The following is a 24,865-nucleotide window of genomic DNA, read 5'->3' on the forward strand; positions in this document are numbered from 1 at the left end:
GTGTATACCAATCACCATATATTATCTTATACTTTGCGTGGAGATGTTGCCGAATGTTTAATATACACCTATTATCCTATACTTTGCATGGAGAAGTTAAAGAAATGGTTGCTTTATTGACAAAAAATAATGCTACAAGCTGATTATATCTTGTGTTCTGGAATATTAGCATGCAAAAGACCTTGGAACGCTATCAGAGGTACACAAAAGATGGTAATGGTAGCATCAACAACAAAGCAGTAGAACGAAACGTGCAGGTCATTCCTTCTCTCATTATTTTATTCAATATGACATTCATGGTAGAGTTTCTTAAGAAGTTTATGTGACATGACAAATTCCCCTTGTTTATTCTTTCTCTTCAAATATTGTTGATGTAGATGGCAAGCCGAAGTTGTGCCCTGTCAGGATACTCTCTCGATGTGGAGTCTTGGAGGCTTAAAACACACTTATTTAGACCCCTACAATCACACAATGTACACACATATATCTCACGACTTCTTTTACAACACACTTATTCACTCCCTTTCAATCACATGCCCAAGCCCTTCACTCACTTTCTGACGTAGGAATAGCGTACGATCGATAATGAAGAAGATGATCCGATCAAAAGATTACGAAGGATAATCGTGGGGCTTGAAAGCTAACCCACATTTGGAGGGAAACTCCAAGAAACAAGTGTATGAACACCTTTTCTCCACAAATTTCATTCAATGTTTTAATTGTCCACAAAAAAACAAGCTGCTCTTCTCATTTCATTTGACTATCTTTATAGAGCTAAGCTCTCTTTCAATTACAAGTAATATTAAGAGAAGCAACTACAATAAAAATAACTCCTAAATCATATGCAAAGCAACTAAATGTGATAAAAAGACAATTGCTAAGCTAACCTTTGCTACTTGCTACTTTAACTATTCCAATTAAGGGTATTGCTAATCTTAATAACTAAGAAAGGAAACTTAATATCCCACGAAATTGCTTGTTGCCCTTTTGTGGTGAATTACAATTGGAAACTTTATAAAGATTGCTTTTTTAAAAGAATGCCTAACTTAAAAATATAAAATTAGTAATTAACTAATAATGTAAGTAAGTTAAGTTTAAAAATAAAAATATACTGAGTTGGAAATATGCTAGGTCCGATCAACGATATGAACCGTTGATTTGTCATCACGTGAGATGCTCCTGCATCAAATCCCCCTTCTCGAAGAAAACTCGATCACGAGTTTCAATACAAAATTTTCAAATGTGGAGAGTAAGGATCAGGATGGCTAAAATAGAGGTACTTCTCACAGTTACCTTGATCTGAAGCCCCTTCCAATGAATCAGATACTTCCATCGAGCAAGTAATGTAACATTTTTGGGCATGCAGTGAGATACTATTCGGATGGTGTGTGCAAAATGAAGCCTTCACTATTCTCAAAATAAGGGCCAGATAATCGTCGATGTGAGACCAATATTTGTCATTCACGTGATACATTTGCTCATCTCCCTAGCTCTCTGCCTCTTGCTCATTAATCAAGCTTCTTGTCAAGGCCTCGAATTTCCACTAAAGCTTGTGCAAAGCTCACTCCATTTCCAGGCACAATTCTCATTCATCAAGTAACTAGCATGTAACCTCTTCTACTTGACACTCTAGTTTGCTATTGGTGGTTTGTAGATCTTCTATGGGAAGATTTTGAGGCTCCCGAGAACAATGGCAAGCAATTCGAATCCTCCAGGTGTGCAACAAACACCACATGCCTGCAACGTAGAACCTTCCTTACAAGCAGACAAGGATACCATGCTCAAAATATCTCATACAACACTAGCAAAATCATCCAAATAAACAAAATTTCCTTTAATCACCCAAGTGAATTAGAGAAATACTAAGTATCTCCATCGTCAAATGAACTAAAGTGTCAAGTTTTACCACCCTCCAATTTCTCATTAAACTGGCATCCGAATAGAAAATTCAAACCATTATAGTTCTCCAAAAGGCGATGATATTTTCACCCCCCTGTAGTACTTATTCGCCCCCTTTTAACGTGATTTGACATCAAAAAGCGTTAAAGTTGCCCACTGTTCACGTTATAAGGGGGGCGAATGCGTACTGTAGAGGGGGTGAAAATATCATCTCCCTTCTCCACATTGTCCAGGATAAAATAATAAACTCACATGTCTCAAATAAAATAGAAATTTTAAACAAACATTTCAAAAAAATAGAAATTTTAAACAAATAGAAGCTCCACAGTGCTAGACTAATCGAGCACTCTCCCTGATTTCACGTGAAATCATGACTCAAGATTTGAAAAATAGAAGAAAACAAGAATGAGCTCGAAAGATAGTAACATAACGCATCCCTAGTTGGGTCTAAGCATACCATGAACACAAAAGGTTAAAACTTGATTTTAATAGAGCATAATAAGAAATGACTAGGCACAAAACGTATCATTATGAATTCTTACTTTTTTATCAAAACCAATACAACCCAAAGCAAAGTTAAACATATACAGATACTAATAATCTCATGTGCATGGGCTATGGCAACGTATATCCCATTGACAAGAGTCAGATAACACATATCATATGTTGAAGAGCGTGCAAGGGTAGTTTACTTATATGTTGAGAGGTATTGTAGTCTTTGTACCATATTTCCCTACTTTGGGCCTATATGTACATCATATTCATGGGAGGACTCCTTAGTCGAGACTCTCCATCCTCTCCGCTCATCTTCTTCTTCCTCTTACCCTTATATCCATTTCTAACATGGTATCAAAGAAAAGATCCTAGGAAAGGAAGAAGAAGAGTTCTATCCATCTCTCTTTCACGGCATTCTCTCCCCCCCCCCTCTCTCTCTCTCTCTCTCTCTCTCTCTCTCTCTCTCTCTCTCTCTCGCCGCTCTCCCTATCTCTCGATGTTTTCTGTTTTCATTTTAGGGTTATCGAAAATCAAACTTTATTTTCTCTCCCCACAAATTCCTAAAATCTCTTTCCCTATATTCTCTTGCTCCATATCTCTCTCTTTGTGCGCACAAACCCTAAAATCTCTCATATGCTTTCTCTGTTTTTTCGCATTTGCACAAACCCTTTTTGGGTTTTTCGTAAATCCATTTTCTCTCTCTCTCTCTCTCTCTCTCTCTCTCTCTCTTGCACAAAACACGTCTCATCCCACGACATTGCAGTAAAACCCATCTCTTTGCCATAAAACCCTCTATTTTGGGTTTGCCGTAAACCCTTAAAAAATCTCATCTCTCTCTCTCTCTCTCTCTCAAAAATTTCCATCTCTTGCAACCCCCATCTCTCGTTGCCCATTTACCAAAAACCTTTTTGGGGTTTCTCTATCACCTATTCCTCCATAAATCCAATTCGTCTCTAAATCTTAGTCATTGTTGGGTTTCTTCTAGTTTTCTGCATCCCCTTTCTTTATGTTTTAAATCGTTTCTTTCTTTCTTTCTTTTTTGAAGTCTCATCCCCCCATCCACTCCATACTAATCGTTGTCCTCGTCATCTTTTTTGTCTTTTGTGTTGATGTCAAAGGTGCGAACCAAGTGTTTGTTGAAATGTCTAAAAGAGATGGTGTGCCTTTGAGTTCTCTTTTCCGCTGCACGTTGAAGGCCGTAGGCCTAATGTAGTTCCATGGATGGAGTGTTACCTTGTTGTTGTCATGTTGTCATCTCCAGAATGATGTAGTCTCGCCCGAGAGAGAGTGTTGTTGGCGGTTCTCTTTATGTTCTCTTTATGATTTCCGTCCTTGTTGTTGGTTGGTTGGTGGTTGTTCTTCCTCGTTTGTCTTGTTGTCTTCTCTAGTTGATGTTATTTCACCATTCTTTGTGTTCTTAGTTGTTTCCTTCCCCATGATGTAGTCTTGTCCTCCTTGTTGGTGGCTTCTTCTTGTTATCCGTTTCGTTCCTTCTATGGTTGGTCCCTTCTTCGTGTTCTTGGTTGGTACTTCTACACGTGTGTAGTTTCTTGGCGTAGTTCTATCCATTCATCGTGGTTTGCGTTACAATCCATTTCTCATTGTCCAGCTATATGCCCGGGCGTTAGCATGGCTTTCGGCCTTATGTCAAGGGGAAACAGTTCGGGGACACAACCGGTATTAAAATCCAAACTCACCTCATCTCGTTGCGTCTCGTAAAGTAGTTGCTAAGAGAACGTTTGGAGGCACTCCTGGTTAAGCTGGTTGGTTGGATAATGCCTTATGGGAGGAGTTGGCCTCATGACTTGTTGACTCCTATCAGGGTGTAGGCCGGAACCTTGGTGGTTTGCTTATGGGTTGCAAGAGGACTTGCTTGTGCATGTGACGCACACAGCAGGAAATCATACTATAACTCGTGTGGCGTGCCCTAAGGGAGCTTTGGGTGCGGACTGCGAGTTATCCACAGGGATGCTCCAGTTTCTTTGGTCGAAGATGGAGCCCAAAGACAGTGCATGTTGGGTTGGGTTCCCACATGTATTGCGTGTATGGACTGGTGCAGGGGGCTAGCTATAGTGTTTGCCTTGTGCACCGCGGTACGTCTTGTGGGCAGGCCAATCTCTAAGTCTTCCATGAGTTCGTGCTGAGACGACCTCGGTTGCCCTCGCGAAGTGTACACCTTGCGAATCAGTCCATGGGGCATCTTGGTCCTTGGATGACCAAGCCCCAGTGCTTGGCGGATTGGTGCGTGGCATCGTCATGCCTCGTACTCGATGGACTTTGCGTTGGGCTCCAAGGCCTGATGTTCGATGTACTCGTGATGCAGGCTGATCATGAGAGGGGGTATCTAGAAGTGCATGTCAAGATCTGAGCCAAGTAGCCTGTTGAACAACTTAGAGACTGTGTGCACATTTGAAGCATCAAGGGGTGTTGGCGTGTAGGGCCTTCAGAGCCTTGCACGGTTGAAGGCTTGCCCTTGGATTCTTGCATGTTGGGGCGCCGCACGGGTTATTCTACTGCTCGAACATTAGGCACGTGACGGTTGGTATCAGAGCGAAAATGCCCAAGCTATGAATTCAGAGTGTGCTTTGATGGTTGGTATCACATGGTATCAAGTGGCAGATCAGAGCAGGTTGTGAATGCAAGAGTTTGTCAAGGAGCTATGATACAGTTGGTGTCTGTGCTGGCATAGTTGCAACAATTGCAGTGTTTGTGGCTATGGTTAGTGCATTTCTAGTGCATGTGACAGTGCACAAAAGAACGGGAAACGCTTTCAGTTGTGGCAAATGTTGTAAGAGCTTGAATGTTAACCAAGTGATGGCAGCTTGGTGTGCTAAGTCGTGGGATGTCTTTGAATCTAACACTTTGAAAGTCCATTAGTCAGCGGATGAAGAGCTGAAACTACGTAGGTATGTTTCTTTCTAAAAAGTGAAGCAAAGCTTTCTCAGTGTTGTGTGTGTGACATCATTGAGCCGTGTTGGTGGCATGGGTTACTTTGTAAGCACGGCAAACCAAGTGGCAGAGTATGGCAACTTGGAAGTTTGAACTCTCCGCTATTCTACTTGAGTCGCGCAATAGAGGCACGATGGCCTGGAAAGATTTGTACCGTTTATGTTTGTCTAAGCATTGCTCAATGGATTTGCTCGAAGCATGATACAGTGGAAGAGCAGCAACCGTCATCGAATGGGTTGACATGTTTCAATGACCCACAGATGTGTGAGATCGAAAGTGGCAGTTGGGGAGTTGTAAATGCTCCGTTGCACTGTTGGCTAAATATCGATGTGTTTGCATTTGGCCTTAAGGGCTTGCTATAACAAAGGGTTGGCTTGCTGGTAGAAGCTTTCCCTTATAAGATAAGGTGCTGAACGTGTCGGCACCAAAGCCCTTTACAGAAGTGAAATTGCTTACTCAGTGTGATGGCATAACCAGTTTGACGAACTAGCAGTATGCTCTCAGGGTGAAGAGGAAGCACCGACGAACCAATGTCAAGGTAGAACCCTCGAGAAGGGTGTCCATACTGGGGGCCAGCAAGGTGAAGGTGTTCACGGCCTCGATGAACTAGCAGACATGCTCAAGGTGAAGAGCTGGTCAGTGACTAAGTACTTGGATGGCAGTTCACAATCATTATGGAGCATGCGAGATGCTCATCTCAGAAAGACCTTGGAACGGACGCCAAAGCCGCTTAGATCAATAATGGGTTTGCTGTACTGATATGGGACAGTGTGGTGAGCTCAGATGGCATATCGGTTGACTGTGTTGGTCTGGGACAGCATAGTGGACTTGTGTGTTTCTTGCTGCTATCGAATTTCTGTGTTTGTTGAAATTGAAAAGGCAATTCAATCTGGATGATAGAAGATTTGGGTGGTTAGCAGTGTGAGTACTAGCTGCCGGTACCCAAGGAGACCATTTGTGGCATAAGGGTTGATTGTTCAAATCAAGTACTATGGCGTTGGACCAAAGCAAGGAAGACTAAGCGTTGCAGTTGGGGATGTAGTATGTCCCCCCTACGATCTTGCACCTGGCCAGAGTAATAGGTGTGTTGCAGTGCTAATCCGAACAGGGGATTCTTGGCCTCACTAGGAGTCGGGACCTATCGCGGTTCCTTTCACCCAGGGATATAAGTTGTTTCCACACGAATGTTCCCACTTTGCGTGGCTGCCGCAGTAGTCGATCCCACTAGGGGATCCTTTGCCTCACCAAGAGGCGGAACCTACTACAGTTCCTCGCCCAGGAACGTAAGCTACTTCCTGGAGCTCGTTCGTGCCTGGGCAACCAGTGGCAAGTGCCGTGCAGGCAGTGATGGCACTCTCTCAGCGTTTGTAGGTATCGGCACAAGACCTTCCGCAGCGTTTATAGGCACCGTTAGAAAACCTTTGCCTAGTTTGGAGGAGTCCAAGAAAACCATCGGCATTGAAGATAACTCCAGAAGATCTATAACGCAGTGGTTGGTAGAACTTGAGGCAGTGTGGTATGCAGTAGAAGTCTGAATGGACAAATTGTTGAAGTACCAGTGACAACTGTTTTCAAGATTGTGAAGACATCCTCAGTGTCGACGAGGACGTCGACGTTATCAGGTGAGGGAGTGTCATGGGGAAACAGTTCGGGGACACAACCGGTATTAAAATCCAAACTCTCCTCATCTCGTTGCGTCTCACAAAGTAGTTGCTAAGAGAACCTTTGGAGGGCACTCCTGGTTAAGCTGGTTGGTTGGCTAATCCCTTAGAGGGGGAGTTGGCCCAGTGACCTACTGACTCCATCCCTGATAGGCCTAGTAGGTGTAGGCCGAAACCTTGGTGGTTTCCTTATGGGTTGCAAGAGGACTTGCTTGTGCATGTAACACACACAACAGGAAATCATACTACAGCTCGTGGGCGTGCCCTAAGGGAGCTTTGGGTGCGGACTACGAGTTATCCACAGGGATGCTCCAGTTTCTTTGGTCGAGGATGGGGTCCAAAGACAGTGCATGTTGGGTTGGGTTCCCACATGTACTGCGCGTACGGACCGATGCAAGGGGCTAGCTATGCTGTTTGCCTTCTGCACCGTGGTACTTCTTGTGGGTAGGCCAATCTCTAGGTCTTCCATGAGTTCGTGCCGGGGCGACCTCGGTTGCCCTCGCGAGGTGTACACCTTGTAAATCAGTCAATGGGGCATCTTGCTCCTTGGATGACCAACCCCCAGTGATTGGCGGATTGGTGCGTGGCATCGTCATGCCTCGTACTCAATGAACTTTGCATTGGGCTCCAAGGCCTGATGTTCGATGTACTCGTGTTGCAAGCTGATCATGAGAGGAGGTATCTAGAAGTGCAGGTCAAGATCTGAGCCAAGAAGCCTGTTGAACAGCTTAGAGACTGTGTGCACATTCGAAGCATCAAGGGGTGTTGGCGTGTAGGGCCTTCACAGCCTTGCACGGTTGAAGGCTTGCCCTAACATTCGTGCATGTTGGGGCACGTACGGGTTATTCCGCTGATTAAACATTACGCCTGTGACACTTGTCTCTCTCCAGGAGACGTGGTGTCCCCCATCGTTGGTTAGTTGTCTCTCTAGGTGACGTGGTGTTCCCCGTCGTTTCTTAGTTATCTTCCCAGGCGACGTGCTCTTCGTCGTCGTTGGTTGGTACTCTCTACATGCAATGTGGTGTCCTCCGTCGTTGGTTGATTATGTTCTCAGGCAATTTTTTGCCTGCTGTCGTTGGTTGGTGTTCTCTCCAGTTGAAGTAGCATCTCCCGTTGTTGGTTGGTTGTCTCTCCATGTGATGTGGTGTCCCTCGTCGTTGGTTGGTTATCTTCCTAGTCGACGCGCTGTCTGCCGTCGTTGGTTGGTTATCTTCCAAAGTGACTTTCTGTCCGTTGTCGTTGATTGGTTATCTTCCTAGGAGACGTGTTATCCGCCATCATTGGTTGGTTCCTCTCACCTTTCTGGTGGTGGGAGTTCTTCCTCCATTGGCAATGTGTTGCTCAGCTGATGTCTCCTCTGCATAGTACTTCATCGTTGCTCGTGTGCGCGCCTTTTGTGTGCGTATTTTGTTACTGATTCATTACAGTTCTCTGTAGCGGCACCTTTGTTGGATCCTTATTGGTATGCAGATTTGTGTGCCGTGCTCTGATCAGGGGGAGGCCCTATTGTGATTGCTCTCACCATCATGCTGATTCAGGGAGGGAGTTGTTCTTTTCTAATGGCCGTTGATCTCACAGTGTAGTCAGTGTGGCCGTTGCCCTTTTTTGAATGTTTTTCATTATGTATTCACCACACCAGCTTGAGGGGGAGTGTTGTACCAAGCTGGCTTTGTGTATGGGATTATCTCTTTTGTTGTATGGGTATTTAAGTTGCTTATTGTAGTTTTCTTTGTACGAAGTTGGAGTTCTATAATATATACACTCCAGGATGTAGATCAACGGTCAAGATTAGCTTGGGCGCAACGCAAGGAAGTGACAAAGGGTACTTTTGTGTGTGTGTGGAAACCACAATGGCCAAGATGTGTGCAAGTGAAGTGTGTGTATGTACTAGTGTATGTGTAACTCATCAATAATGTGTGGGCCATGTGTGTGGGGCCCACTTAAGGGCTGAAATGACTATAAATAGGGGTTGGGATAGAGATTAGTAGAGTTTTGAAAATGTATTTTTTTGAGAGTTTGGAGTTTGTAGGGGCTTAAAGGTGTTCCAAGAGAAGAGATGGAGGTTTCATCCGTTAGAGATTTGCACCGTCATGGAGTGATGTGCATTTTCTCTTCGGATCGTCGGTTCATCTTGTCGACTGCAAGATCCGGCACCTTCACGTGGGAAAATCTTGTCGAGTGCAAGATCACATGAAGTATGTAATTTCCTTTTCCTATCTTTGGAATTCTATCCAATTTTCTCTGCATTATCCTTCTTTATAGTTCTTAGGTCATATGAATTTCTGTTTGAGAGAATAAATTTCTCGATCCGTATTTTAGACATTCCAATCCCTAAATTTCTTGGAAATCAGCCCTCTTTTCATGAGAATTTCCACACATTTACTGTAGATTTTAGATCTAGATCGGATCTGAAATTTCTTCGTCATTTTCGCCGCTTGCCCTGCGTCAGAATGGTATCAAAGCATTTACAAAGCTTTTTAGCCTTTGTAGATCTTAGGGAGTTTTTTAAGATAATCTTTTCATTTGAAACTTAGGGTTTCAGCTCTCCTATTGTTGAGTTTGTTTAGGCCACAAGAATATTGTGCTTGACTGGTTGTGTTTCAAGCTTTTCTTCTTCCTTGGATCAGTGGCTCATCCCTTGTGAATCAAGGGCATTTAATTCTCTTGATCTTGTCATCCCCTTGTCAAATATCTGATCATTTTCAAAAAGTTCCATGTAAAGAAGAACAAACCTCCTTCATTACTGGTTCGTACGGCATCCTGAAATGGAATGAATTATGACTCAGAATTCCCATCCTCGTCATCTCTATACTAAAATCACTTTACATGGCAAGATTTTATGAGAAATATTTGGAGCTTAATTTGCAAGATGGGCCAGCAATGATATTTGGCAAAGGAAGCCATCAGTTTCATTTTTTTTCCTTTAGGAACCATGTGATGCGAGCATAAATCATTTGTGCACATGTACTGTGTCACGCCCCCAAGTCATACACCTACACACATAATCAATACACAAGGCTTAGGGGTGCGACAACGTCGTACACCTGCAAAGCAAGCTTCACAAGTATACAAAGCTAGCAAAACAAATATCAAAACCATCTGCAATAATCCAAATAATCTAAATATCCAAATTTAAATGTCTTACATTAATCCAATAATCAAATCTCATTCACTTTCCAAATCTTTCACCTAACCCATAATCCCATAAAATCAAAGTACTTAATCAAATGACATAATCTCAATAGTCCTAAACAATACTCACTGTTTAAATAATATAAAATACTAGAAGATAATGATAGCCAAATATCAGGGTCACTCCTGAGCCTCCTCGCCGGTTCCACGAGGATCGAACTCTGAAAAATGTTGAGATAACCACAGTCAGCTGAAAAGCTCAGTACATAAAAACGCACTACAAAAGTGGGATCATTGCATGCTACAAAAGAAGGGTTCACAACCATAGGAAAGGTATAACCTAGAAGTGAAATGATTAACACAAGTTCAATTAGAATGGAGCAAAGGTTTGCAAGGACACAAGTCAATTATCGCATCGAAGGTCACAATATTCAAAGGGTCGCTGAAGGTAATCAATATGGGTACGATACCATCCGGCTTAGTCCAAAAATCAAGTTATTTTCACCCTGACTGTCCATGGGTCCACAGAGCGAGTTATTGCTCACACCGACCTCCCATGGTGTCGGAACTAGTTCGTAGGTTCACATACCTGTCGACAGGGCCAACGTTTGTCCCCCATTGGCGGGATGACAGTTCACATATAGGCTAATGCCTATGCCCCACTGGCGAGGGTCTTTTCTGAGTTCACATAACCTAAGCCTCTCAGTAGGTGTTCAAAGTTCACACAGTTCGGAAGAAGGTATTCAAAGTTCAAGGCAAGTGTTTCAACTTGATTCCAAAATAGTTTCACAAAAAAGATAACTCAATATTCCAAGGGTTCATATATTTGAGAAAACAAAAGGGGTGAGCACGCAAAATCCAAATAAAGATCCAAAGTTTAGCAATAGTTTCACAATTCAGAAAGTTTGGGGTTCACAACTAACAATGTCATAATATTAAAAAAGGAAAATTGCAGCACTAAGGTACTATGAAATTATGTACCTCAATACCGAATCACTTTCTTTATCCCTTTCCTTAGAGGTCAAATACCTATTTCAAATAATTCATTCACATCACATAAGGGCCTACTAGCTAAGGCATAACACACAAGATGAATTGGGAATTCCCAAAATAATTGATAATTTTCAGGTCATTGGCAGTCGACTGGGCTCCACCAGTCGACTGGCCGAAGGCTACTGTCCCTAAATAAAAATCCCTCTTAGGCGCTCCAATCGACTAGTACCACCAATCGACTGCCCCTCCATTACTGTTTAGATGTAAAACACAGTTTTTGGGTACACTAGTCGACTGGTCGACCCCTGGAAAAGCCGGTTTTACCCAATTTTACATAACTTTAGCGCATCATATCCTTTTCATCTTGACTCCGAATTGGGTGAGGTCGGATCCGATGGATTCGTATCGACAAAAGGAACCCGTCGAACCCGATTTCACGCTTCGAATCACTGTGGTCAATTTCTAACAATCATAACTTCAACTTTAAGTTAAATCCTCCAACATCGGGGTTTCTCTGGACATAAACGATTGATCTTGAGTTCTTTGGGGATTCAACACGAAACGAATCCTATGAAATCCAAGATCTACCATGAAGTCCGCCATAGATTAAAATCGAGGCTCTATTCACATCTCTTTTCACATCAAATCCCTAGTTTAGGGTTCTTTTCATTCGTTTAACCACTAAAGATAATAAATCTTACCTCGGTCCACGGTCTCTATTCTTGAATCGTGTTCTTCCTCTCTTTCTCCACGAAGATCTCTTCTTAGGGCTGCAAAGATGGTTTAGGATTTCTTAATCTATCATAAAGATGTATTTATAGGATTTTCTAAAGAAGCCCTAATGAGATTGTAACTCTTAAAGACAAAAACGCCCCTTACTAAAAGAGGGGGACGAATTTTGGAGGGAGGGTATTTTGGGCATTTACAGTCTACCCTCCTTACAAAAATTTTGTCCTCGAAATTTACTGAACACGTACCTGAGTCGTCGAATAGGAATGGATATTTATCTCTCATCTTTTCTTCCAATTCTGAGGTGGCCTCACGCTCTGTGTGATTTTACCACTGGACTTTAACATATTGTATAGTCCGACGCCTGAGAACTTGGTCTTTACTATCCACAATACGAATTGGCTGCTCTTCGAATGACATGTCTTTTCTCAATTCCAATGGTGCTATATCAATAACATGGCTAGGATCTGGAATGTGCTTTTGTAACAACGATATATGAAACACATTATGAACTCCTGATAACGATGGTGGAAAAGCAAGTCTATAAGCCTCTTTTCTAATCTTTTCGAGTATCTCATAAGGTCCTACAAATCTTGGGCTCAACTTTCCTCTAACTCCAAATCGCATCACCCCTTTCGTGGGTGACACTTTCAAAAGTACATTATCACCAAGTTCAAATTTCAGCTCTCTCCGTCTATTGTCTGCATAACTTTTATGATGACTTTGCGCTGCACGAAGGCACTCACGAACTATCTGGACAATGTCCACAGCTTGCTGAACTAACTCGGTATTCAACAGCTTCTTCTCACCCATATCGTCCCAACACAGGGGTACAAAGCCTCAAAAGGTGCCATCTTAATACTTGCTTGATAACTATTGTTATAAGAGAATTCCACTAAAGAGAGATGATTATCCCAAGAGCCTTTAAAATCCATCACACATGCCCGGAGCATTCTTCTAATATCTGAATTGTTCTTTCAGACTGCCCATCCGTCTGAGGGTGGAATGCAGTACTGAACTTAAGCGAAGTTCCCATTGTTGAATGCACACTGTTCCAGAATCACGATACAAATCGGGTGTCTCTGCCAGACACGATGGTCTTGGGCACTCCATGATATTTCACTATTTGATCGATATACAACTTAGCTAGCCCTTCAGGAGCTAAGCCTGTTCTAATGGCTATGAAGTGAGCTGACTTAGTCAATTGATCAACTATCACCCACACGGTATCGTTGCCTGAGGTAGTACAGGGTAATGCTATCACAAAGTCCATTGTAATCTCCTCCCACTTCCATTCAGGAATAGGAAGCGGTTACAACGTTCCTGCGGGTCTCTGATGGTCGGCCTTTATCACTTGACAAGTTAGACATTGCGATACATATTGGGCTATTTCTCTCTTCATGTTGTTCCACCAAAAATTCCCCTTCAAATCTTTATACATCTTTGTGCTTCCAAGGTGCACCGAATAGCTAGTGCTGTGAGCCTCTTTCAAAATTTCTCTTTTTAATTCCGCATTATCAGGAACACAAAGACGATTACCGAATCTCAAAGCACAATCCCGATGAACGCGAAATTTTGATTCCTTTCCCTCATCCAACTTCCTTCGAATCTTGCACAACTCATCATCAGATTCTTGAGCGATTCTTATCTTTTCTTGCAATGTAGGTTGAAGCTGTAGTTCTGCAATCTGAGCTCCAACACTTGGCACATAAATTTCAATTTCTGCTCTCCGCAGATCCTCCAAAATATTCTTTTGCGATGTAATCAAAGACGCCAAATTAACTGACAATTTCCGACTAAGTGCATCAGCTACCACATTGGCTTTACCAGGGTGATAGCTTATAGTAAAGTCGTAGTCCTTCAAAAGTTCCAACCAACGTCGTCTCATATTCAGTTCTTTTTGCGTAAAAATATATTTCAGGCTTTTGTGATCACTAAATATCTAAAAATGATTCCCCATACAAATAGTGTCTCCAAATTTTCAGTGCAAAGATCACAGCTGCTAATTCCAAATCATATGTCGGATAATTCTCTTCATACGGTCTCAACTGACGAGAGGCATAAGCTATAACCTTCCCATTCCGCATCAATACACATCCGAGTCCCTTCTTTGAAGCGTCACTATAAATGGTAAATCCTACTCCGTTAACAGGCAGAGTTAGGATAGGGGCTGAAACAAGTCGACGCTTCAAGTCGAGGAAACTCTTTTCACATTCTTCCGACCAAACAAATCTGATTCCTTTTCGGATCAAGCGGGTTAGAGGTGCCTCACTGCGCGAAAAATCCTCCACAAATCTACAGTAATAGCCCGCTAAATCCAAGAAACTTCAAACTTCAGCCAGACTGTTCAGTCTATTCCAATCCACCACTGCTTCTATCTTCTTTGTGTCTACAGAGACTCCTTCCTTGGAGATCACATGTCCAAGGAAAGATATAAAATTCAACCAAAAGTCACACTTTTTAAAGTTTGCAAAGAGTTTCTCCTTCCTCAAGGTTTCTAACACAATTCTCAAATGATTCTCATGATCCTCACGACTACTGGAATATACCAATATGTCGTTGGTGAAGACTACTACAAACTGGTCCAAGAATGGTCGAAACACTCGATTCATAAGGTCCATGAAGGCTGCTGAGGCATTGGTTAAGCCAAATGGCATAACCAAAAACTCATAGTGCCCATATCTGGTACGGAAAGCCGTCTTGGGCACATCTTCAGGTTTGATTCGCAACTGATGGTATCCTGATTGAAGATCGATCTTTGAAAATACACATGCCCCTTGCAACTGATCGAACAGGTCATCTATCCGGGGTAGAGGGTACTTGTTCTTTATCGTTACTTTATTCAGTTCTCGGTAGTCTATGCAAAGACGCATACTACCATCCTTCTTTTTCACAAATAATATGGGTGCCCCCATGGTGAAACATTGGGTCGCACAAAACCTTTCTCTAGAAGCTCTTCTAACTGTTCTTTCAATTCTCTCATTTCTACAGGAGCCATCCACGAGGCCTTAGAAATAGGTGCCGTTCCGTTCGCATCTGTGGCCTATCTCGCCATACTTAAAGCATGCACCTAATGTCCACCTACATGTTTTAGTAGGGTGATTCTTCCCACACCGTTCGCATCTGATTGCTGAGGTTTTACTGGGTTCCGACTTTGACGGTTATCTTGATTTTTCCGATTTCCAAAATTTCTTGACCAGCCACAGGATTCCTGAAATGGCTGTTGCTTCCCTGATGGCTGGTATGGGGCTGATCCCTTTGAGGTTTTTCTTCCTCTAAAATCACTGCCTCTACCTGATGGCGTCGGAATCCAGGTCTGCGATCGCGCGGTCGGTAGAGAGCCTCTGTGGGGTCTGCAATCACAAACACAGGGGGTCAGGGGGGTCCAGGGTGGGTCCCGGACGACCACTTCGACACCCAAGTCAGATTCTTCGACCAGTCAATATAAAGAACAGCGAGAAAAGGAGAGGGTTCGATCAGGTTTACTAAGGCCAAGGCGCAGGTTCTTTTCTTGGTGTGTGGGTGGATGGGTCGGAGGGGACTAACAGGGAGAGTGGGATTAAGTTCCCGGCCTCCTCTGCTGTTGCCTTGCCTCTTTCTTTTCCGGTTGTCTTGTGGGAGCTGAAAAAAGGATCCAAGAGAGTGTGTGTGTCCAAGTGAATCCCCTTCTCTTCTTCCCTTCTCCTCCTTTTAAGGGGTGGCGTGCGCAACTTGTCATCATTATGGAGAGAAAACCTTCCTTTGCAGGATTGGGCCGTTCTCCTGTTTCGACGACGCGCGTGGATTTGCTGGATAATCCCTTCCATAATTTGCGATGATGAGGTTTGGACGGCGAGAAGGTGACACATGTCGTAATCGTACGGTCTTGCCATTTATCAGCACCTTTCCTCATGATGGTTTAGGCTTCATTGGTGCATGGACGACACGTGGCGAGATTTGGGAGTAGCGCCGTATTTATGTCCCATCATAACACCCCCTTACTCCTTTGGTCCATTGAATGGGCCAAGGGAGTAGTGTCTGGTCAAGCGATGCCATGGTGAGGGCATTTATGGGGGCTCCGGAGTACGAGGAGACGTGCCGTTTTATCCGGCGGTTATCCCCGGGAAATGGCAGCGTCATTATGTGGCTTCCGGTTGGAGACACGCGTCGGGTGGGTCGCCTCGTTTTGAGACACAAGGGTTTCTCCCTCGAGCTTAAAAAGGAAGACCATCCCGGCGTTCTGTCGTTGTTTTTTTTCTGAGATAGGTGTTTCTCCGCACCCTTTACCTTTTTTCGGCAACATGTCTGGTTCCCCTTCGCGGGTTAGGGGCAAAGCCCCTCTTTCCCAGGAATCGTCGAGTGACCCCGACCTGTCTTCCGACTCGGAGGAGGGGCCTGCGTGCCCTATGTTCGATTTCTTATCCTCCCCCTTTTTGTAGGCCTGTGGGCCAAGAGGATGTGAATGGATGGTTTTTATGAGTTTGTGCCGTGTTTCTTATGCTGCTTTTCCCATCTGTTTGGTTGCTTTTCCACTGTGTTTGGTATATATTTTCCTTGTTGCGAGGAATTGTGGCGCTTTGCTCGAACCTGCGCGGGGTTCCGAGTCTTTACCTAGCGTGTTTAGTTTCTTCCGCCTAGTGTGTTCGTGTGTCGAGCTCTCGTGCCGGGGCTCTGGGCCTGAGCGCAAATTTTTCATCTAGTAGCTTTGAAGTCGGATTTCTTTGCTTGGTTTCCCACCTCCGGACCCTTCCTTTTCATTAGGTGGGGAGGAGTTGAAAGTAATTTGTGATGATGAGGTTTGGACGGAGAGAAAGTGACACGTGTCGTAACCGTATGGTCTTGCCGTTTCCCAACGCCTTTCGTCATGATGGTTAGGCTCTATTGGTGCATGGACGACACGTGGTGAGATTTGAGAGTAGTGCCGTATTTCTGTCTCATCAGGTGTATAACACCCCCTTACTCAATGGACTAAGGGAGTAAGTTTGTTTATCTAGTCAAAGAATATCATGACGAGGGCATTTATGGGAGCCTTGGAATATGAGAGGACGCGCTGTTTTGTTTGGTGGTTCCTTACCGAGGAATTGTAGTGCTATTACGCGGTGCTGGCCGGTCATCCAATAAGAAGTGGACACGCGTAGGGCAAGTTGCTTCATTTTCTTACCCAAAGGTTTTTCATCGGGTTTATAAAGGATGATTTTTTCTGCCTTTTACACAGATTGCTTTTTTGCTCCTTTCTCTTTCTTTGCTTTCTTTCTGCCTCTCTTCGGGCTCGCCAGAGATGTCATTGTCTCTCGAGGGTCTCTCCGTAAGTGATGAGGGGAAGGCTGCTACCGAGGGGAGTCCTCCCAGCAACCCTGAAACAAACCCTGACGGGTTGGGGACTCAACAACCAATTCCTGAGAGGAGCCCACCTCAAGGGTTTCCCCCACGCTCTCATCCTCCTCCCCTTTTCGAGAGGGAGTCCCATGAAGCCTTTGTTCATCGCAACCGCTCGTTGTTTTCTTATGTCTATCGTAGGAAAATGGAGGTCTGTAGCCGGATGATCGACATGTATCGAGAGATAGCAGCCTTGCGTGCGGAGAACGACTTGTTGAGGAACCGGGTGAGGTGGTTAAATGACCAGACCCGACTTGTTGAGGATCCAGATTGGGGGAGCTCTTCGGAGGAGGAGCATAGCGATAAGGAGCTCTCTGATGCGGAAAACTCTTTCAGTGGCCAGTCGCGTTAGGCTGGAGGCAATGGGATGAGGGGGACTTTGGAGGGGTTCTTCTCCTTTTTTCTTTTTTTTATTGTTGGGGGTCTTGGGGGGCCGGGCCTGCGTGCCCTATCTTCTTTGTCTTTACTCTCCTCTCCCCTTTTTTTTGTAGGCCCGCGGGCCAGAAGAAAATAGTTATGAATAGCTTCTTTTTGTACTTCTGACTTGTATCTTGTGCTTCCTTTCCATCTGCGCAGTAGTCGAGTTATTTGAGGAGAGCGGTAGAAGTAAGACCGGGCTTTTGTTATGCGACCCGAGCCCTTTCCACTGTGCTCGGTATTTTCCATCTGGTGGAATTGTATGCCGGACCCTTGTGATGGGTCCCGAGCCTTTCCCCACTGTACTTAGTATTTTCCATCTGGTGGAATTGTATGCCGGACCCTTGTGATGGGTCCCAAGCCTTTCCCCACTATACTTGGTATTTTCCATCTGGTGGAATTGTATGCCGAACCCTTGTGGTGGGTCGCGAGCCTTTCCCCACTGTACTTGGTATTTTCCATCTGGTGGAATTGTATGCCGGACCCTTGTGGTGGGTCCCGAGCCTTTTCCCACCGTACTTGGTATTTTCGATCTGGTGGCTTTGAGGTCGGATCTCTTTGTTTGGTGTCCCGTCTCCGGACCCTTCCTTTTCATTAGGTGGGGAGGAGTTGAAACTGGGCCAGCGCGAGCGATTTGAAGTCCGAGCCCTTCTTTTGATTAGGTGGCGAGGATATGAAACTAGGCCAGAGTGGGTGGTTCGGAATCCGAGCCCCTTCCTTCTGTTAGGTGGGGAGGATATAGGGATGGTTTGCTGGGGAAGTCATTTAGCGGTAGGGGTAGCAACGTCTTTTCAGTCGGGGGGAATGGCGCTTCGATTTTTGGCGGTTTCCTCGAATTTCTCAATCTGCGCCACGTGTGCGCATCCCATCGGATTAGACAGGGAGGGAGATTAATCGACGCGTGTCGAAACCCTAGCTCTTTTTAAGGCCTTTTTAGGGATTTCATTTTTGCTTTATCTCTTCGTCTCTCTCGGGTGAAGTGGGCTCCCTTCTGCGGCGATTTCTCTAGGTGCTGCTCTTCACCAACTTCCCTCTGGTTTTTGCTCTTCCTCGTTTATCTGCCTCGGTGAGTTCTGTGCTTTTTATTTCGTCTGACATTTGATTATTTTACGATGCCTGTCGCAACCGGTTCTCAAAGTCCGTCTTCCGAGTCAGTAGAAGTAGTGGAGAGGGCTCCGCTAAGGAAAAGGAGGCGGTTGGTAAAAGGCGGGGGCGGCGGCTCTCTAAATGAACAGCCACCCAGGGAGTTGGAAGACGGCTCCGGGGCTTCTGGATCATCGTCGGGGGCCGCTCCCTTTGAATCTTCCCCTCGAGTTTCTTCTGCTCTCGAGGCGGAGATTAGGGACATTCGATCCGGTGCCATCATCCGTCCTGGTCGGATGACGTCCTGGAAGAGTTCTTTGGAAGAAGGGGCGGCGGAGAGGATTAGGAGGGAGTTTCACATTCCCGACGATTACGGGATTAGGGTTCCCTCTTTTGGGGATGGGGTGTGTGAGGGCGTCACGGAGGAAGAGGTAGTTTTCTACGTGGAGGCTTTTCGGGCTGGGATTAGGTTTCCGCTCTTGGGTATCATAGTAGAGGCCCTCGAGTTTTACCGAGTGCCCCCCTCCCAACTAGCGCCTAATAGTTGGCGTACTCTCTTGGCCTTTGTGGCCAAGGCGGGTCTTCACAAGATTCAGCCTACCCTCCCTCTGCTCCGGAGTGTGTTGCCCTTAGCCCCTTGGTGAAGGGGGAGGACAGCTGGTTGTACCTGACTCAACGTCCCCAGGTGAAGGTCGCGGCGAACTTGCCTTCTTCCATTAAGAAGTGGAAAGAGGAGTACGTGTTTATTATTCCCCCGTCAGATGCTGGGTGGGGCTTTCCCCGTTCTTGGAGGAGCTCTGTTGAGTGGCGAAGGAAATCCCTCCCCGACGTGTTCGACTGTAGTAAGTTTGACTTGGAGAAGCTCACCTCTGAGGAGGCTATTGATGTTTCTGAGTTTAGATGGGAGAGGGGTCTGAGGAGGCTCGGTTTGCTGGGTGTTATGGAGAGGAGGGCCCGCTGCACAGGCGAGGAGGTGGGAGAGAGTTCCGCCAGTCATCGTGGTGAGCCTTTTTCCCTAGGTTTGTCCCCCCATTTTTTTTTTTTTTTAGCTATCATTTTCTTCGCTCTGAGTGGTTGTTGCTCTTCTGTTTTTGGCAGCAGGTATGTCTTCTTCTGGCGATGCTGGTAGGGGAAAGGGGGTTACGGCGACGATGGCGAAGGGTCTGGTTAGCCATTAGAAGATTCCTTCCGGCTTTATGGCCTCGGCCAGGAGAGAGCGGTCGCAAACTAAGCTCCCCCGTCCGCGCCGTCTAGCTCTTCCGGTCGATCGATCGGAGAGAGGGGTACGGCTAGGTCTCCTCCTCGGGAGTTGGAGCCTCCTGCCAAGAGGGTTGCCCCTTCTTGCGGTAAACAGGGGAAAGCCGACCGTGGGGCCCGTCCTCCTGCTGCCTTTGCGGAGGACATGTCGAGTCGGGTGGAAGGGTCGGTTATGACCAAGCTGCTTTTGGAGCAAATGGAGTTTTCCCCGCAGTGCTACCGGGCGCAAGGAGAAATGTTTAAGCCTGACTGGAAGATCGGCGTTGAGGATGGTGTCCTTGGGAATCCCCGGGTTGGGGTGGAGGTTGGATTGATGACCGCCCTCCCCGGCGATGAGGCTGGGTTAGAAAGCTTCCCCCTCAGGGCCCTGGGGGCCCTGTACCTTTAGTCGATGTCCTGCGTAAGTACCGAGTGGCTGGCTTTTCCGCTTACGTTTTCCCCTTTTTTGTTGCCTTTGAGACTGCATGCGGCAATTCTCTAATGGTTTGCTTGTGGCGGGGACTTTTGTAGGCTCAAAGTTACGCAAGGAAGATGCTGCAGTACATGGTTGAGGACGAGTCCGAGATTGGTGCCTTCGAGGAGCGAGTCCGCAAGCTGAGCGAGGACCTGGAGAAGGCCCAAGCCGAAAAGGCGGCGCTTGACGACACCGTATCTCAACTCCGGGGGGAACTCCAGCTAGCCGAGGACGGGAGGAACCGTGCGGAAAATAACTTGGTGGTGACCCGTCAAACATATGTTGAGGAGCTGGTGAAAGCGCGGCAGGAATGGCGAGGTTCTGAGGAGTTTTTCAAAGCCGCAGCCTCGTTCAGCGTGGATATTGAGATAGATGCTTTCGTCGAGTGCCGGCGGCGCGTTCGCAAGGTTGATTCTTCCTTCCCTCTTGAGAAGTTGGTGCATGAAGCCGAGGAAACCGTCCCGGAGGATCTTTTGCCGGAACCAGTGGATACCACGAGACCGGTTGAGGATCCGGCGGTTGCCCCGGATGCTTCTATTGTTATTGAGACTTCTGAGGGGGGTCGGTGAGGCTCGGATGCCTTGGGATTTTTGGCTTCTTTTTGTTTTTCTGTTGACGCGTTGGGTTTGTAATAGCTAGTTGAACTCTCTTTTTTTTTATATATATACAATGCGCCGGGGGCCATTTGAGCTTTTCGGTATTTTTCTTCGCGGCGGGTTATTAAATTCTAATTTGGTTCGCGAGAATACTTCTAGTACGCCCTTGTAGGGCGTCTTGTTCGTGGAAGGACCATCTTCCCCTCGACTGATCAGCTCGGAGTTAATGGGTCCCGCCTGCCCTTTTAAAAAGGGGAGGTCATTTTTTCATGGGGAGCGTTTTAGGGTATTTTTGGGGTGATCCGCCCAGATGCTACCTCTATCCCACTCCCTATCTTTTTTCGGCCCTTTATTCATCATAGGCCGGAAAGTGGAGATGCACATGGCTCAGGTAGAAACGCTATTCCATTAATTTGTAAAGGGGAAAACATGGCTTTGCTTCTGGAAATAATAAAAAGAAAACAAACAAAACATCCGTCATAACATAAAAGAAAACACGGACCTTACCCTTCCTTTTTACTGGTAAAACTCTCGGAGGTTATCAATGCTCCAACTTCGAGGGACTGGAGTCCCGTCGAGGTGCTCTAGCTGGTAGGCCTCGGGACGGAGACCTCGAACGACCCTATAGGGTCCTTCCCATTTTGGTGCGAGTTTCTCGGTGTTTCGTGGGTCGGATACCTCCGCCCGCCGTAGTACTAGGTCACCGGGCTTTTCCATGCGTTTTTTCACTCGGGCGTTGTAGTATCGTATCACCTTTTGTTGGTAGGAGGCGGTTCGGAGGAGGGCTTGCTCTATTTTTTCGAGCACGAGATCGGGAGCGTTCCGGAGGAGCTCAGAATTTCCTTGTTCGTCGTAGTTCTCCGTGCGGAAGCTGGAGAGGCCGATTTCCAACGGAATGACCGCTTCGGCCCTGAAAGTCAAACTAAAAGGGGACTCCCCGGTTGCGGTCCGTGGCGTCGTCCGGTAGGCCCAGAGGACGCTAGGGAGTGCTTCTACCCAGCTTTTTCCGGCTTCTCCCAATCGCTTCTTGAGGCTTTGGAGCAAGATTCTGTTAGTTACCTCTACTTGTCCGTTGGCCTGCGGGTGTGCTACAGAGGCGAAACGGTGTTCGATGCTCAGATTATCACAGGATCTGTGGAATTCAGCACTTGCGAACTGGGGTCCATTGTCTGTTACGAGTATTCTTGGGATGCCAAAATGGCAGACCACGTCATGATAGAAAAACTTCTCTGTTGCTTTTGAATTGGGCCTTGCCACGGCTTTAACTTCGACCCACTTGGTGAAGTAGTCGATGGCGACATAGAACATCGTGTGCCCCTCCGGGGCTTTTGGGAACGGCCCGAGCAGGTCCATGCCCCACATGGCGAAAAGGCAGGGGTCCTGCCACCGCGGTGTATGGGGTGGCCGGTTGACGGGGGGTGGTGGTGAACCTCTGGCACGGGCTGCATTTTTTGACGAACTCCTTGGCGTCCCTGAGGATTGTAGGCCAAAAGTAGCCGTGCCTTACGATCTTCTGAGCTAGGATCCTGCCGCCTCCATGGTCTCCACAGATTCCCGTGTACCTCCCGTAGTGCGTATTCTGATTCGGAGGGTACCAGGCACCGGAGGTACGGCCATGTGTATGACCGTTTGTACAGCCTGGGTCCGTGGACCACGTAGTGGGCGGCCTTTGCGGTTAGGCGTCGGGCTTCCAGCTTGTCCTCGGGTAGTATCCCGTCTTTTAGATACCGCATGATGGGATCCATCCAGTTTGGTCCTGGTGGAATTTCCAAGACTTGTACCTCTTTGGTGCTGGGGTGGAGCAGTATTTCTGTGAGCACGGTACCGAAGTCATGGGTTTCTTCAGAGGCCATTTTCGACAGAGCATCCGCTCGATTGTTCATGTCTCGCGGTACCTGGAGAATCTCAACTTCCCCCATTCTCTGCAGCTTTTCTTTTACCTTCTGGAGGTATCTCTTCATTCTGAGGCCCCTGGCCTCGTATGCCCCGTTTACTTGATTGACGATCAGCTGGGAATTGCTATAGACTTTTAACTTTCCTGCACCGAGCTCCGCGGCTAAGCTTAGCCCTGCCAATAAGGCCTCGTATTCAGCCTCGTTGTTGGAAGCTGTGAAATCTAGCCGGAGGGCGTATTCTACTGTGAATCCGTCGGGGCCGTGGAGGACCACTCCTGCCCCGCGCCCCGTTTTACTTGCTGAGCCATCCACGTGCAGGGTCTAGTGAGTCTCGCCGCTCTGTCCCGTCGAGTCGGGCTCCATGTCCTCGCAAGCCGTTTGTTCGGTGGGGCCCCTGGCCTTTTCCATTATTTCCGGTTCCGTGGCAAGGGCTGTGGATTCCACTATAAAGTCGGCAAGGGCCTGGGATTTAATGGCCGGCCTCGGTCGGACCTGTATGTCGAACTCTCCTAACTCGACGGCCCAGCTTACCATCCTGCCCGAGGTCTCCGGTTTTGGAGAATCCTCCTGAGGGGTTGGTCAGTTAAAAGTATTATGGGATGGGCCTGGAAGTAGGGGCGGAGTTTCCCGGCGGCGCTGATAACTGCGAGGGAGAATTTCTCTATGTTCAAGTACCGGACCTCCGCACCTTGAAGGGTCTTGCTTACATAGTACACCGGGTGTTCCTTCTTGTCGCTCTGTTTGGCCAATACCGCACTTACCGCCGTAGGGCTGATGGCCAGATACAAAAATAGTTCTTCCCCAGGCTCAGGTTTGGCTAGTACGGGCGGTGTTTGGAGGTACTGCTTCAAGGCGTCGAAGGCTTCTTGACAGGTCGGAGTCCATTCGAATTCTCGTATGTTTTTTAGCTGTTTAAAGAAGGGCTGACATTTCTCCGCTGACTTGGGCATGAAACGGCCGAGGGCGGTGATTCGTCCCGCGAGCCGCTGCTCCTCTATCGCTGTTGCCGGGTGTTCCATGTCCAGGATGGCCTGGATTTTTTCGGGGTTGGCCTCGATGCCTCTCTGGCTAACCATGAACCCTAAGAACTTCCCAGAAGTCACCCCAAAGGGGCATTTTGCGGGGTTCAGCTTCATCCGGGCTCGTCGTAAGGTGTCAAAGGTTTCTTGAAAGTCGAAGATGTGTTTGGAGGCTTCCCGTCTTTTTACCAGCATGTCATCAACATACACCTCCACGTTCCTTCCGATCTGCTCCCGGAATAACTTGTTTACGAGCCGCTGGTATGTGGCCCCTGCGTTTTTCAACCAGAAGGGTATTACGGTATAGCAGTAGATGCCTTGATCGGTGATGAACGCAGTTTTTGGGATGTCTGGTTCGTGCATTTTTACCTGATTGTAACCGGAGAAGGCATCCAGGAAGGTGAGGAGCTCGTGCCCGGATGTGGCGTCGATGAGCTGGTCTATACGTGGGAGAGGGTAAGGGTCTTTCGGGCAGGCTCGGTTTAGGTCTGTAAAGTCTATACAGGCTCGCCAGCCCCCACTGGCTTTCTTGACCATGACCACATTTGACAGCCACTCGGGGTACCGGATCTCTCTGATAAATCCGGCTTGTAGCAGTTTCTCCACTTCGGCTTTTATGTGAGTCTGGCGCTCTACTGCGAAGTTCCTCTTTTTTTGTCGGACGGGTTTGAGGGTCGGATTGACGTTTAACCTGTGAACGGCCAATTCCTTGGGTATCCCGGGCATGTCCTGAGCGGACCACGCGAACACGTCTTTGTTGGCTCTGAGGAAACTGATCATTTGGTCTCGTAAGGTGCCTTTCAGCAGGGAACTAATCCGGACTTGTTTCTCTGGTTGATCTTGGGCTATGGGGATGGAGTCTAGCTCCTCGGCGGGCTCTCCTCTGATCGTGCGGGCCCGTTCCCCAGGGTCTTCACTCCTGATCGTGAAG

At 46.7% G+C, this 24,865-nt stretch overlaps 1 protein-coding gene across 3 annotated transcripts in view; it reads left to right on the forward strand.

The window, feature by feature from the left end:
• LOC143887178 (MADS-box protein SOC1-like) overlaps positions 1-24,865 on the forward strand; it is a 114,477-nt gene that overhangs the window by 70,244 nt on the left and 19,368 nt on the right. For all 3 annotated transcript variants that reach the window (XM_077391280.1, XM_077391279.1, XM_077391281.1), the window contains exon 3: positions 170-257. In XM_077391280.1, the coding sequence (XP_077247395.1) occupies positions 170-257 (88 nt within the window). The remainder of the gene's footprint in view (positions 1-169; positions 258-24,865) is intronic.

The sequence above is a fragment of the Tasmannia lanceolata genome, unplaced genomic scaffold (assembly GCF_043159265.1).
Source record: "Tasmannia lanceolata isolate RefF3 unplaced genomic scaffold, GAP_Taslan_0.1 ptg000012l, whole genome shotgun sequence".
Classification (NCBI taxonomy): Eukaryota; Viridiplantae; Streptophyta; class Magnoliopsida; order Canellales; family Winteraceae; genus Tasmannia; species Tasmannia lanceolata.